At 36.6% G+C, this 16,540-nt stretch overlaps 1 protein-coding gene across 1 annotated transcript in view; it reads right to left on the reverse strand.

Moving 5' to 3' along the window:
- Positions 1 to 10,697: 10,697 nt before the first annotated feature.
- The window catches only part of SREK1 (splicing regulatory glutamic acid and lysine rich protein 1), a 35,136-nt gene continuing 29,293 nt past the window's right edge, over positions 10,698 to 16,540 (reverse strand). Inside the window, exons 10-12 of the mRNA XM_027671381.1 lie at positions 14,168 to 14,263; positions 13,574 to 13,709; positions 10,698 to 12,504 (exon numbers count right to left, since the gene is read on the reverse strand). Of these exons, the coding sequence (XP_027527182.1) occupies positions 12,352 to 12,504; positions 13,574 to 13,709; positions 14,168 to 14,263 (385 nt within the window). The 3' untranslated portion in view covers positions 10,698 to 12,351. The remainder of the gene's footprint in view (positions 12,505 to 13,573; positions 13,710 to 14,167; positions 14,264 to 16,540) is intronic.

Raw genomic sequence — 16,540 nt, forward strand, 5'->3', positions numbered from 1 at the left:
GCTCTATAGCTTAAGATTTACATTGTAGATAAATAGTGTGTAAATGAAGATGCTGATAGCCTTCACTAATAGTACTGGAGTTTTTACTTGCATTAAATTAAGGCTATTTCTTCCTACATTTATCTATACATACAGAGAAACCCATTCATGATGGGTTCTGAGATGTAGTTCTAGACATGATTTCACACTGCATGCAATGATAGTATCTGTTGAACAGACTTCAAGAGCTGGATAGATAGTTCAGTTTGTGATCCCTCCAAAGACTGGACGGAAGAGGATAAAAGAGGGATAAAAGGGTCTTTCTTAATATGCTCTCTATGTGATTCCATCATGTATCTCCACAATGCAAGGAAGTCTGAACCATTTTTCTACCTTACAAGAACTTCTCAGTCATGAACCCTGTAGGTATTAATGGTTTGCTGTTATTGAAGAAAGCCTAGTTTTTTGTTATCTCTAGCTCAAGGAGCATTTTATTAAAGTTGCTTTGTGGAGAAAGAAGTTGATCAACTGTACTGTTAGCACCAGAGGGTCCATAAATGGACATTTTTTAAAATTCTCTTATTAAAAGTGAAGGACAATTCACATTCACACAAGTATTTCCATGCATACTTGGCAGTATGACTTACAGAATAGCCATGCTTGCGAAAAGCTTAGACACTTAACTGCAGGCCTGGAGGCACATAAGCATACTGATTTATAGCATTGAGTATTATACTGCAAGGTTACAATGTGTTAGCATTTTATATTTACAGAGAAAGGAAAGAAATATTCAGTTACTAATACAGACTCTAAAAACATGCACAAAGCAAAGGCAGTACACACTTATTTTTTTCTGGTATCCAGAGTAGATGTTTTTTCTTGCATGGACATGAAGGTGTATTTTATACTTTTTTGGGGGGGAGGTTTTGTTTGGTTGTTGTTTTTTTTTTTTTGTTAATGCTTAAGGTTGGACTACAGTGCAGTAGTTAGCACTGAAAATAATTAGTGTTTCAGAGAAAAATAAATGGGTACTCAACCTGGAAGAGGAGATTGCGGCAACCACAGTATTGAAGAGGATTTTTCAATCAGTATTAGTTACCAAATGAGTAATAGTAACTACCAAGTATCTACAAATCCCCTAAAACCCTAAGCCTTTGGAGTACTTTGACAACCCTGAAAGCTGCCTTTATGGCACAATGGTATCTGCACTTGAGCCGAGTCCTGTGGAAAGCAATAGGCATCCTGTCCATTGAGTCAACCCCACTTACTGCTACAAAAATTGCAAAATAATGGAGCACTTCATGAAAGACCTCTGCTTACAGAAGATACTTGTCTTGGAGCTCTTGACTCTGTGTCACAGGCTTTTGGTTTGCCTGTTTCTCTCTCTCTTGGTGGCACTGTGTGTCTGCTGCTTGAATGATTTAACTGTATCCTGGCACTGCATTGATGGAATCTGTATGAACCTGGGTAATAAAACTTAAAAAGTGACAGCTTACAGCACTCACTTCTGAGCAATGTTTATAGAAGACTGCTGCTAAGACTAATCATTCCATGCCAATGGTGGTGGGGTGGGAATAATCTTATCTTCGTATCTATTTCACTTCTACAGCAGAAGCATCAGTTTGATTAATAAAACTGAAAACAACCTGCTAAGCTAGAAATGGTCATTTGCATTGCCCATCCTCAGAGACCCCTCAAGTGCTTCACAGAATCACAGAATCATTGAGGTTGGAAAAGACCTTTAGGATTGAGTTCAACTGCAAACCTAACACTGCCAAGCCCACCACTAAACCATGTCCTTAAAGTGTCTTCAGGAATGGTGACACTTACAGTTAACCAGGCAGTCTGTCCCAAGGCTAGAAAATCCTTTCTGTGAAGAATTTTTTTCCAAATATTCAATCTAAACCTCCCCTGGTGTAAATTGAGGCCATTTTCTCCCATCCTGTCACTTGTTGCCTGTGACAACATACCAAGCCCCACCTCACTGAAACCGCCTTTCAGGTAATTGTAAAGAGCAATAAAGTCTCCCTTGAGCCTCCTTTTCTCCAGGTTAAACATCCTCAGCTCCCTCAGCTGCTCCTCGTAAGACCTGTGCTCTAACTTCCTTGCACAAAGCTTTCCCTGGGTGAAGGCTGAAACTTTTACAGAAACAAATGAACCAAGGAAATAATCTGGATTTATTGAACTGGTAGACACAGGTAGGACAAAGGAAAATCCTGAGGAATGATAGGCACAGCTACAGCCAGCCCTGACAGGGAAACTGACATGGAATTGACTCAGGTCCTTACTGGAGATACTGGAGTCTAGGCAGGCTGGAGAGCGGTGGACATGCTACTTTATCTGAAAAATTACAAAGCCAGTTTTTGGTAGGTTGCTACCACAGAAATGGATAGCAGAACAATAAAGCTCTTATGGGTATTCTCTGACCTTTTCCAAACAGTAATTGATACTGTTAACTTTACTGGTAGTGGTTCAAGCCAAGGTCCTCAGCAATCAGCAATAATCACTCACTTTCTTGTGAGTTGTAATTAAATAACCATTCTGGCACTGATTTAATTTGTGTGGTTACTGGATATCACCAGAATTAGGATCCATAAGACTCAGTAAAGCCCTTTTGGCATAATACCTGTGGTTGCATGATCAATATCTGGAGGTTTGATGTGTTACACCATCTAGAAATGAATTTGGCCATCATGACTTCTGTGTGTTATATTCAAGATACAAACTTTTGGAAAGGAGGCTACCTGTGTTTCTGCAGTTTTTAATTATCATGGCTGTGTCCAACTAGCTGTAATTGCGAATGTCCATACAACATACACATATGAGCTATTTATCTAGGCAAAGACTGTATTGTAGCTTCTCAACACATGAGTCAGTACCTCATAGTTGAAAAAGCAATAGCATATAGTCACACTGAAGTTCTAACTGGTTACACTGGGTCATACAAATGTTCTTCAGTGCTGTAAAGCATTTGTGGTAAAGTTGAGATAAAATTTACATCAAATGCTCAACGAAAATTAACATTGCTATTAAAAGATCCCACTAGGAAAAAAATACAAAGATTTTGTGGATGCTGAGAAAATCCCTAGCTCCAAAAGCAGTTAAAATAATCCAATGGAATGTGATTCTATTCATTCTCTTTCAACGTTCATTCAACCTTCATCAGCAGATGCTTAGGATTTTGCAAAAATAAGTAAGAGAAGCAAAAGTACGGCAGTATACTTGAATTCACCATATATAGGTTGTATCTCCACTGGAATGCTTGAGGAGTTTGCAATTCCAAAAGGTGTTGTTTGTGTACTCATAAACTCATTATACAATTACTTTGATGCCATTTGCACTAAGAATGTTTCTTACTCTGACATTTTTCAAGCATCCTCTCTGCAACACTGGAGAACCAGTCGCAAGCATAACAGAATATTACTTTTTCAATTTCTAAGGACAGTCGTTTTGTGTTGTTGTTGGGGTTTTTTGTTGGTTTTGTTGTTGTTTCATGTGGTTTTTGTTGGTTGAGTTTCTTAATACTGGTTGGTTATTTGAAAGCTTCCAGGAACAAAAGGGATGGATTGGATGCAGGGAACAATGGCAATGGACAGACCTCCAAGCACTAGGAACAAAATGGAAGATACAGTGCCTGTTTTTCCTTACACCCCTCCACTTGCATTGTCTGTCCTTCCAGCAGCCCTAAAATGTCTTGGAACTGGAACCAGCTGTGCTGCCCAGGTGGCCCAATTTTGCACACTGGCATCATGGTACTCTGTCTAATGCCATGTTACAGAATCCAACCTTACAGTTCCTATCTCTTTTCTTTGCTGGCAAAACACTCATTGCAGTCATAAACTGCACTGCAGTAAGGACTATAGAGCTCGAATTTACTTCATTTTCTCTCATTAAATAAAAGCACCTTCCTGCTCGCAGGCATTCTAATTTACCTTCCATCCTCCAAAAGAAACAGTTCAAACAAATACATTTCATCAGCTAATTAAGTGCATGTAATCAAATGCAAAGCTCCAATATACATCAGACTCAGTCCCCCAGGGTAGGTCCAAGGCACCAGATAATGAACTGGGCATAACATCAAAGTCAAAACAAACCTATTTTAGGTATGACTAAAAGGGCCCTGCAACATACATGGAGTATCTCCTATTAAGGTATAAATAGGTACATCACATTCCAGTGCCTCTTAGCAGATTACTTCTACACTAGGGCACAAAAATAGCAGTTGTAGAGTACTAAAAATAGTGGTACTTTGCAGTAGGCTTGTAACAAAGCCTGTAGCACACTCTATGTCTAAATACACAGTATTTCAAACACTATCTGAAACTTGTGATAGGTCAGGAGGGGGTGCTCGAGTACTGAATTTTATACTGCAGTGTGGCATAGCCTAACTTCCAGAAGATGCTCTTCCTACACCAGATTTTGGCATAAACATTTCTGTCTCCACACTGTAATTCCCTCAACAAGCCTTCATTGGCTTGAACCTTTCATGGAGATTTCTCACTTGAGTCATACAACTCAAGTGAGATCGTGTTCTTAGCAATAATGGCAACATTTTCAAAATAAGGTACCGCTACAGCAAATCCAAGTTTGTGATTTGGAAAGTCTTGGTAAGTGATACACAGAACCATATTTAAAAAGGAAGTTTTCCACCTATTGATTTTGTATTGTGCTGGAAAGCATTCTTCTCAAAACCTCTATTCCACCCTAACATTGTCACAGCTTCCCATTATCTAAGCACCAAGTCGTAGCAACAGTTTACATGGTATAATCATCAAACCCAGAGAAGTTTGATCACTAATGTCAGGCACTTCACATCTCAAGTGTGTGTCTCTAAGTCAGAAGATGACTGAACAGTGTTACCAGCAGGCTTGGACAGTTAATCACCTCTTTATGACAGGAGACAGATCAGGAATGATGCTTGATTGCTTTAATAGAGCCCTATGAAGCAGTCACTAGCTCTCCCAGGCTTATACCATAAATGTACAACTGCCATCTGTCCATCCTCTTTGGAAATTAGGCAGCAAATCAAATATAACAAAGCAAACACATCAAAGGTCAGAAGATCTTAGTGAATCAAAGGATCTCCTTGGTGATACAAATGAAACTTGGATAAATGAAATGCAAAATCTCCTCTGGCTCAACAGTTTTATTGGGTACACCAAAACAAACCAAAAGCATTACATGTTTGTTACTGGATAATATATACCATCTCATAACATTCTTCTATCTATCCTCTCTTGTATTTAATCCAGAAATACTGATCATTTAGCTTGAGACTGATCTGTAGCATGAGTTAGTATGATTTACAGCATGGTTCAGGCAAGAGTAGTCCTTCCTAGATACCTAGCCTTTATGAGGATTGAGATGTGTAAGAGTTGAATCCCTTGTAAGGAAAATGCCACACTAACAGAAAGACATAAGAGCTCAGAAAACTTATTAAATGACTCTTAGCTGAATAATAAGAAGAGTATCATCTACTTAATATTGAACAAAGCAGACGAACAATTATGGAAAATGGTACCTCTTGTGGACTGATGCATTTACTTTTAAGTCCTCAATCCAGTTATCCAAAGCAACTGTTGAAAATATTGCTTCAATAAAAATGGAGGGTTTTCTTTAGGCTTTATCTTTAAAAAGAAACATAAGATTTGTAGAGAGAAAAACAGAAGGAGAAGCACAATCTTTCCCAGCTCTGATGTAGAAGAAGAACACAATAAGAGAAAAGTACTAACACTCATGTCTGCCTGTTTTCTTGAAAAACAGAGACAAAACAAGCCATGCACACAAAACCTTGATTTTAAAAGACCATCACTATTTTTGTCAATTTTCACTCTCCTTCTCTATAAGAATTTCTTTTTAGTAGTTACATAAGTAAAGTATGCAGTATATAACAGAGAAAGTTAATACATGTTTTGAACCACTGCAGTCATCTCAGTGTTTCTCAGATCAGTTTTTCCCTGCTTTCACATTCAGAGCAGCAGCATGGTGATATGCAGTTATCCAGACCACAGATGTGCTGACTAAAACCCCTGATCAGTGGCAACTAAACCAGCCCCAAGTCTCCTTACAGACATAACTGATCTCAAAAATCAAAGATCAGATCACTGCTGACAAGCAAATCCCAAACTTTTGCTCCTTGATCATTCCTGTTTATTTGGATTCTTACACATTATACCAAGCAATAGAGAAACTTAAGCATTGAAAAGTGAATTTTATTATGAAAATATCCATTACATACATTGATGCTCTGCCTGAACTCCTGATCCTACTTTGACATAGTCTTCTATACAGTTACATTTATTGATTTACTGTTTGAAACTGACAAGCTTTCTCTGGTGAAACTATGGTATTTTTCTCTGCAGAAGAAATTCCCCTACTCACATAAGGGGTTCAAAAGCCTCTTCTGTAACTAAACATTGATGATACATTCAATTACTTAAACCATTATCACGTTTCCTGTAACATTCTTGCCAGTATCAGTAGAACAGACTTAGTTTCTAACATTTGATTCTGGGGCAGATGAAGCCTATGAAAAAAAAAAAAAGAAAAAAAAAAAAAGGAGAGACAAAGACTTGCTTCAGAGTAATTCGCTGTATCTCATCCAAATGTAGTGGGAGTGAGTTTATGACACCATTAAAACTTTGGAACATTGTTTATTTATGAAAATAACAACCACATAAGAGCATTTAACATTTCTTTATATGCACCATTTCATAGTTGCTTCATTAATGCAAAAATATACTATACCAACATAGCACAAGTTTGGTTACCTATTAATTAAACTTAGAATACCTACATTATTACTAGAAATATAGAACTTAGAGAAGGGAAATAATACTTTTGCTGCTGGGGTGCTCAGGTTCCCCAGGTACATCTGAACCCAGACTGTGATAAGTGTGATTTGTGTGTAACAAAGGAGACACAGCTTCCATATCAGTGGGGAAAATAGCAGAAAGGATGTACTGACAGGCTACATAAACTGTGAACGTTAAATTACTCTCCTGGTGTTTCTGGAGCAGATCACTCATCCCTTTGATTAAATTAGATTATGTAAATGAATTATATTATGCAAATGATGGCTTTTCAAAGTAGCAATTTCTAAGTTGCCCATGATTTACTCATCAGTGCAGCAGTAGTTCTAAATCTTTGCACTAGGGAAGGAGTAGAGCTACAACTTCTTCTAAGAAAGCTACTTAACTGACAGCCTCATTAGTGACATGAAGTAGTGAGTGAAAGGAAGATGAAATTATTCTCTTACCATTGCTGATACATCTTTCAGGCCAAAGATGACACGTAACTTTTTCAATGTGAGAAGAATAATTTCATTATAAAGATTAGTACAGAACACATTTTGTACACCAAGACCCTCTAATCTCAAATTTGGCACTAGATGAACATAAAAAATGCATCAAAATAAGACAAAAATGTAAGCTGAAGCTTTCTAGAATAGAATATGTAAACAGCTAAAACCTCACTTTTGCTTCTCCTCTATTAAGCTCAATAATCTTGACTGTCATGACAATTTAAAAAAAAAAAAATTTTCCCTCTTGCATAGTAGGAGTTCATGTCTTCAGAAAACACTGAAACTGAAGTTTGTAGATAGCTTCTCAACTGTGGCATTTATTTAAACAATACATAATCGATGTGTAAACAGCTTCATCTTCTCAAACTAGCTGGAAAGTAGCTGCCTCTGTATACTGTCAGACAAGTTTATTAAGCTGTTGTCCATTGAAGAGAATTCAAAAGAAAGCCACACATCAACATGCTCAGATCCTGCAACAGGACTTACTTACAAACAAGGCATTCTTGATAAAAATAAATACTGCATGCAATGACATTTTTTAAAAGTCTAAAATTAAACAATTGAAAGTATGATTCTCATACATAAAAAAATTCCCTTTTGTGCTTTTAGTTTTCAATATAATTTTAATTACACTTTTCAACATATAAAAATAAACCTAAAGTACAAGCTGAAAGCTTCTGTTCTGTTTACATATTAGCAAACAAAATTAAATTTTAGATTCTCTTTAGGCACTAACACTTAATAATATCTACATATTTCAACTCTCCACACTCCAATCTCTAGTGAGAAAACTGCATCTCTCTGAATTAAGTGCCTACTGATTGACATGACTTTAGCCATTTACAGATCTCAGTATTTATGCGACTAAATCAAATTTTCACGTTTAAACTTATGATAACACCAAAGGCAATAACTGATTGCTATAAAATGGAAAATACAAGTGGCAGGTGGGACCCATAATATGACCCAGTTCGTTATTCAGAATTCGCATCCTAAAGACTGTTTTACCATTATGATGCAATTATCACAGTTTGGATTCTTTTTTTTCCCCCCTCTAAAAGTACGTGAACTCCGATCTTCTTTCATTACAAACCAACAAAAAGACAGTGATGCAAAGATGCTTCAGTCTTAAAAGTAGACAATACACACATCACTATGACATTACTGCTCGCAATCATCATACACATGAATGAAAAAATTGAGTGATAAGGACAGGTAAGAACTATACAATACTTTATAACATACAAAGCAGTCTTCACTTATCTCTTTCTTAGACCAAAAGAAAATCATCACTTTAGTTACTACTACAAAGTATCAGTACAAGCTAAGGGCAACAAAGAGAAGCTACGCTATAACAGACCCGCAGGGTTTCAAAGTAATTTCAGGTATTGCCTTAGATGTAACTGGGCCAGAGAACACTTGCAAGCAACGCAGAGCATACTACAGACTACAGAATTTTCCTCCCTTGCAGCAGAGTAAAATATCCAAGTGTTCACAGCTCATTTCAGAATCCAAGCTGTGCATAGGTTGCTGCTGTCAGCCAGCTAATATAAGGCTAGTTCAGATGTATCTATTTTGATGTGCCATCAAAAAAAATTAGCAGGTGATTAACGAGTAAGCAGAACCCACATCTCATCAATTTCCCAGGTATTCTTCAGATATTTCTAGTTTCTAATCTAGTGCTTTTATCCCTACTTCTAGTTCTGAAATACGAAAAAAACAGCATTCTTTACATACCATACTATCAGTGTTTGCGAACAAAATTCCATCCCTCACACCTGTGTAAATCCATTGACTTTGATGAATTTATCTAAGCCACAGCCACCTCTATCTTGAGCTTGAAATCCTGTTTCATCCACCAGCAGTTTTCTTCTGCTATCTTCTTCATCCAAAAGCCATGTCTGTTATCTAGAAACACTGTTGGGAAGTAACTGTGGGCACTAATGGAAGCTTATGCATTTGTACTTTACATGGTCTTTGCAAAATGGCACTGCATCATCACTTTTCTGAGCAATTAAAATTTCAAGTAAAGGCTGATTCAGATGAAATCACATGTAAAGCAACAGAGCTATTGTGAACTACACCATTTTCTAAACCTCCACTCGGCTTAATCCTATTTATAAAGCAGAAACCCAGATGATCTGACATGGCAGCTCAGCATGCAAGCTTGCTAATAATGAGGCAATGGACTTCCCATGGAAGATGGACACATTCAATGGACAATGCGTGCAATCCTGTAGGAGCAAGCTGGAACTTAATTACTGTGCTACACTACCAGTTTAAAAATTAACTACCCTCTGCTGAGATACAGATTTTATTGAGTAATAGTTCTCTAGTAGTGGCTTTTTAGGAAGAGAGGAACCATAAAACATCCTATACAAATAGGCAGAACTTAACTTCCTCACAGGTGTGCACAGTATTTACAAAGCAAAACCAAAAAACAAAGTATTTGGAAGAAAATATGACTTGAGGTGGGGAGGAAATGTGTGTGTTTGGTGGCTGGCTGCTTTGGTTGTTTGGTTTTTTCCTTTTTTTTAAAAAACAAACAAACAAAAACTTTCTGTAAGGGAGCCATAATTCACATACAACATAACAATGTGCTGCATATAGCCTCACTTATGTGCTAAGTTAGCCAGTAAGTTAAGGCTGCCATCTTTAACTACCAATTTCCAAAGGCATGTTTCTCAGCTAAGTGTGCACAATCGTTTACATATTCTATAACCGATATATCATAGGGCTATGCAATTTCAGAATAACAAAACTAAAGATAACAAACTAATATCAGCTAAAACATGATACACTTCAAGAATTCTAATTCTTCCCAAAGGAGAAACTTTGCTTTTTGAAGATACCATAAAAAATACATGTATGTTTTCACTAATACCCACATTCTGAATCAAAGAAGCTGTGTGAGTAAGACCATATGGTCTAAAAATATTCCTTTAATAAGTATGTATCAGCAGAAATTTCCCTCTAAAATACTTGATTTTATTATTGAAATGGTACCAAAGATAACAAGTATAGAAATAATCTCTTTGCTCTATGCTACTTAGACATCATAAACAAGACAGCTGTTGTTGCAAGACATAATCCTTCACAGTCTTCCTGTAAGCACACAGATTTGTTATTCTTTTATCAGAATTAACTGCTTACCAGCCAACAGCATGTGGCTTAAAGATCACAAAAATGGCTGCCTGTACTTTACATGGTAAAGCATTTTCTGTGCTCTTAAATGTGTAGTGGTAAGAACACTAAATCTTATAAAAAATGAAGAGTGATTAAGCAGCTTCACAATCAAATTGATTTGATTACCTTAGGAATTGGGCAAATTTTTTGTTTCCTCTAACATGGTCTCCTCCCCCCCACAGAAAGAATTAACTATGCAAAAGAAATTATAACAAATAAAAAGCAAATAGCCAATACACTATTATTTTTTTATTTCAACTGAAAGAAATAACACTTCCCATGAGGTAAGGCAATTAATTCCATTGCATTAAGTTGTAGTAAAAATAATCTACTCCACTTTAGCTATAATTATGTCTTAGAAGTACGACTTTTCAGAAATCTCATGTAACCAATTAAATTAGTTCAGAGAACACAAGCCATGTTTTACCCTTGACAAAAATATTTCGTCATTCTCTTCTTACGTGCTTTCTTCCCAAAAAATGAAAAAAAAACTCTACTATGTAAGCCCTGTGTAAATTAAACTTTCTTGCTCAAATTATTTATCCCCCACTGCTTTGCAAACAATTCCTTCTACATCACCCTACAGGTACCAGAGAAGATGATCAAGAGGTAACAATTAAGGCCATCCAAATGTAGATTAAATGTCTTAAGGGCTTTCTTGATGCAGGTGATCAGAACACGCTTTATGTTGAGCTACTACTTTTGTACAGTGGTGGTCCCCACACTGCATCTTTGCTCTCATTTATAAATCTCCTTTGAGAGTAAAAAATAAAAGTAAAATGGAGCTTCAGTATTTTAACAAATGAACCAAACAACCATTCTGACAAATCACTTGCATCCTTGTCCACAGTACGGTGGTGGCAAAATAGCAATAGAGATCATATAAGGTTTAGCTGAAAATGTGTAACAACACATATACATTTCTAGAAAATATCACATTTTAAGAAGGCACTAAAGCTTCTGCTTGTGCTCCCGTATTTTTTTAACCAAAGAAAAAAAATTATTTCCTTAATGGCACCTGTACTATTTGCAGCTTGACAGACACACTGCAGTACATCTCAAAACAAAGCTGTAAGTTCTGATAATACCATACTGATGTGCTCATTTCTGTAAGGACAAAGAAAACAACAAAACAAACCAATCCTAAAACAACCCAGTAAGCTAACCAAATATCTATAACATGGCAATGTTCCTTACAGGAAAAGAAAAAGAGCATGCATTGTTCAAATACTTTAAAAGAAATATTAATTTTAGGGATATTAGTAAAAAATTCTTTTAAATAATAAACCCGAAGAATCTCAAGCAGTGAGCAAATGAAAAACACACTAGTTCTTGGGTATTTAACATAAGGTAAAACTGTGTTTATGTTTAAAACCCCTTTCCCTACAGTTGTCATTTACAAGGAAAGAAGGTGTGTACATTTATGCACCATTTTCAAGCACATCAAACATTACACATTGGGATTTTTTAACCCACAGGGTAAAACAACACAAGTCATCAACAAGCAGTATTTTAAACAACCCTCAATGCATATCTTCATCTTTTTTGGGAAAGTACAGGTTTACATCTTTCAGTTTCCACTTATTTGTAACAGCTTATAGCAAAACGTAACATATATAATTTTACAAGTACAGCCATCATGGAAATGCATGGATTTTCAGAGATGAATAGTTCTGATGGCATCTGCCTTTTCATGGTATAATGACTGGTCCGTGCTCTCTTGCTTTACAGCAAGAAGACAACAAAGCTATCACAAGAATTGTAGGAACTACTAGTACTATCAATACGGTCAGGTTGATTGCTTTGACATTTTCTTCCTCATTCTGGGAAATAAGATGCTTTGGATTTCATTCCTTAGTTGAATTACAAGTCCATTCTCTGCTTTAAACCTCTTCCATTTTAATTGAGAGGCTTTCTTCATTTGGTTGACAGTTCCCGTTCTGTTGTAGTTTGACTTCATCTGTCCTTTGTGCATCTCTATTGTCTACTTCCTTGTCAGTTTCTGAATTCTGATCCTCTTTATTGTTATCTTTCTCCTACCAAAGATAAAATAATTTTATAAAAAAATATTTCTTAGCATTATATAACATGACTTCCAACCAACTCTTGGTAATTTTATTGTCTCAATTTTTACATGCCTATCCTGTCTCTGTAATTTTTAGAACAGAGGGTGTGAGCTTCTTTGCCCCTTGTTTTTTTAAAATAAGCTCTCTTTTCAACTGGCTGAAGTTAGGCACTCATATCAACTCGTCATCCAAGAAATCACTGCCATAAAGTGATCTGTCTTTATTATCTATATTCTGAAAAAACAGAACAAGCAGCACCTATGAGAAACAGCTCCAGAAATTAAGATTTCACCACATTTTTTTAATAAAACAGGATTACATTTTTTCTTTCCTATTTTTTTAGGTATCTGATGTGTTTTAACAGAGTTCTTGGGTAAGATACTTAAGCTTTGTAGAATGACATAAATCAGCTGTTTTATAACAGTTGTATAATTCTGAGCACAACAAACTACTCTTTAAAGCATGCTGCTATTCAAATTCTAGAATTAAACAGTTTGAAGATGTTTCTTTTCTTAATTGCAGCACCTTCTCTTTTGAGGGAAAAATCCTATATCACTCTTCCCCAACTGTTCAACTCTACTCCTGCAGAATCCAATACACAGAGACTAGGACCAAGGCAACGAGGGAGAGGCTGAACTGCACAGTGAAAGTTTATTTAAATAACATTTTCAGCTTGACAGTCAAGATGCCTCTGAACATTGCTTCTTAGTTACATGGTCTGCCTGCTCACAAAGGTAGGCAGCCAGCCAATTCCTAACATACGGCACACAACAGGAAAGAGTAACAAAACTAAGTGTTTCTGTACACTCCTACAGGTCCAGTATAGCTCAAACACGGAGACTTACCAACTGGCCCACTCACCCCAACTGCGGGTCTCCAACTAGCAAAAACTAAACCCAAACAGTAATAATTTTGTAAGGAAAACAGAAGGAGTAAAAGATGGTCGCATGAAAAGAAAGAAAAAGGAGGGAGGGAATTTCAGTAATGGCTTCACTACCACCACTTTAGTCTGTTGATCACTTGGGTCACACAAGCTTACCTTCAAAGCAGTGGTGCTTTTGTCAGATTTCTCCTTTCCCTCTTTTTCTTTACTACTTTTTTTCTTGGAGGTGGAGCGTTCTCTTTCTCTTCTTTCATTATTTGTATCTCTTTCTCTTTTTTTTTCTTTCTTGTTTCTGTTCAGAAAATTTTTAGTCAAATTAGGATTTGATCCAACTTCAAACTATTTGACTGCTAACTTGAACTCTCTGCTGTGCATTTTAAAAAAAACCCTAAAATGTAACAGAAAAACCTTTCAAGAGGATTTTTTGACTTGAAGAGAGTTAAACAGTGCAAGTGATCAGTATGGACTGTATTTGCCAAGAAAAAAGCAAATTGATCTCTATCAGATGAAAGGGTTTTATCATTTTGAAGCAAATTTGCATTGCTGATTGATTTGAAACTCTCCCACTGAAAGCTAAAATCCAAAGCTAAAACCCATTAAGGTTTTGGGTTGGTTTTAAATTAAAACTGAATCATACTGACTAACTGTAATCATCTGAGATGACTAGTGCAAGGGCAATAAAACAATGAAAATGTTATAAATCCTGCCTTCTTTACTGATCATTAACTTTTATGTTTACATCAAACTGACCTTCTGGGGGAAGGAGTTCGCGAAGACTTTCTTTTTGCTGTTTTCGATGTTTTAGGAGACTTGGAAGGACTTCTACTCTTCCTTTTATGCCTTTCTCTACGGGACCAAGAAATTCAAGATCATCAAACCCCAAAATAATAAACTCAGGAACCAGATAAAAGGAGAAAGCTCATAAACGATCTAACACATCCACTGTGCAAGTACCCCTGAATTTAACATTATAAATCACCAACAATATACAAACTGTACAAAGCAAAAAAATATTTTTTATGTGCCAGTTTGGTGGGAAAGGCAAGGGCTTGAAGTAGAAAAAAAGTTTGTACCCTTTCAAATACTATTTTTTCAAATCATCGCATGCTTGATAACAATGGAAACACACTGAATTCACTAATCCTGTATTAACTAAGAGTTTCCTCAGTCAGGAAAAGAATTCAATTGAATGAAGTGCCATATTAAGGCATAACTTGAGTAATATGAAATTCAAAACGTAACATTACAACCTGAAGATCACTGAAACTTCAGGTTAACCTGACTGAAATTTAATTTATGAATGAAATTTAATACATGAGCTAGAATTCCTGTTCGTTTAGAAGTAAACCGTTCACAATTAATCCCAAGCTGTTGTCAAAATCAGAATAAATAAGCAAATATTTACTGTTTTTCTAGTGGTCCTTGCTCAGCAAACAGAATGCTATCATTCTACAGCACACAGAAGAGCTTGTATTTTACAGAACAGCTGTTTTACACAGCTGGAGTTTGCTGAAGTTGCTGCTATGGAGTTTGATCCTGAATAGAACAAAACCTTAAATAACTGGTTGCAAACATGGTGAGGCACATGTTGAAGCAAAAACTAATCTAGTAAAGCTTCATTCAACATAAATGCAGAACCCATCTTTGACAAAATAAGACGATTTTCTCCTATCAACTCTTCATAGAGCAGGAAAACCAGATTGGAAGAGCCACCAAAGAAAAACAGGAAAGTTAGAAACTAACTTCTAGATATGACACAAAAGCTACACTTACGCATACCAAGTTCTTCAATTCACACCATTAGGTGTGAATATTTAAACCTTTAGTATTTAGAAAAGCAGGAAATCAACAGTTATTAGATAAATTATGGAAGGACATATTAAGTTATGCCTAGTATCACTACCTGACACTATCTGACAGTATCATCTACCATGACTGTCCTGGTTTTGGCCAGGACAGAGTTAATTTTCTTTCTAGTAACTGGTACAGTGCTGTGTTTTGGATAATGCTGACAATGCACTGATGTTTCAGTTGCTGCTTACCCTGTATCAAGGACTTTTCAATTTCCCATGTTCTGCCAGCAACCAGGTGCACAAGACTCTGGGAGGGAGAGCTGACCCAAGCTGGCCAAAGGGATATTCCATACCATAAGGGGGAGTTGGCCAGGCCGGGCATCGCTTGGTGGGTGGTGAGTGATTGCGTTGTACATCACTTGTTTGTCTGGGGTTTTATTCCCCTCTCTCTCCTTCCCACTACAGTTATTATTGTTATTATAATTATTATTTTGTTTCAATTACCAAAATGTTCTTTCTCAACCCCTGTGACACAGAGCTGGGCAGAGTGTGAGAAGGCTGAGCAAGGAAGGGGCTGGTGTGGGAACAAAGAAAGTCCAAAAACAACTGTTATGGTTTAACCCCAGATGAGCTCACTCCCAGCCTCCCTTCCCCTGCTGGGGCTGGGGAGAACTATCAGGAAAAAAAGGAAAACTCCAGCATCTACCAGCTGCCAAGAAGGCAATTAACTCTCTCCCAGCCAAAACCAAGACAGGGACCTTCTGAAGCTGCAGAGGAGCAGGTTTCTTAAATATTTTGTTCAATAAGCTTTTAAGTTTGATTTCATCTCTGGTAAACAAAAATATAAAGTTGCATCAGAATCATGGAGCAAATAACACAATCACTGATCAGTTGTTCACTTGTTAATAAGCATGTCAGTTTTCAAATAAGGATACTAGAAACTGATTATTCTGACAGTGCTCCCACTTTGGCTACATCAAGTACAACCCTGCTTTATTTTGCTTTCCAGCATACATATCTGTGAGTAACAAGTACTTTAGCAATTGTGTTCCAACTAGAAACTGTTTCTTCATGAAACCTAATTTTAATTTTCTGCTTTTCTTATTTCAAGTCGAAGAACTACAATTGTGTCTCACCGCATTTGTTCCCATTTCTGTTACATTTGTCTTTAAAAAGATTTTTGTGTACCTGTTTCATTAGTGCTCTTACACAATACTAATATAGTAAAATTCAGGAAAAAGCAAGTCTGAATACTTTGAGAGTGATACTGTGTCTCCTAAGCATACATGGAAATAACATTCTGCACCTCCTCTGGTACTGCTGGCACTAC

This window comes from Neopelma chrysocephalum, unplaced genomic scaffold, assembly GCF_003984885.1.
Source record: "Neopelma chrysocephalum unplaced genomic scaffold, ASM398488v2 Primary Assembly neopelma1_97102, whole genome shotgun sequence".
NCBI classification, from domain to species: Eukaryota; Metazoa; Chordata; class Aves; order Passeriformes; family Pipridae; genus Neopelma; species Neopelma chrysocephalum.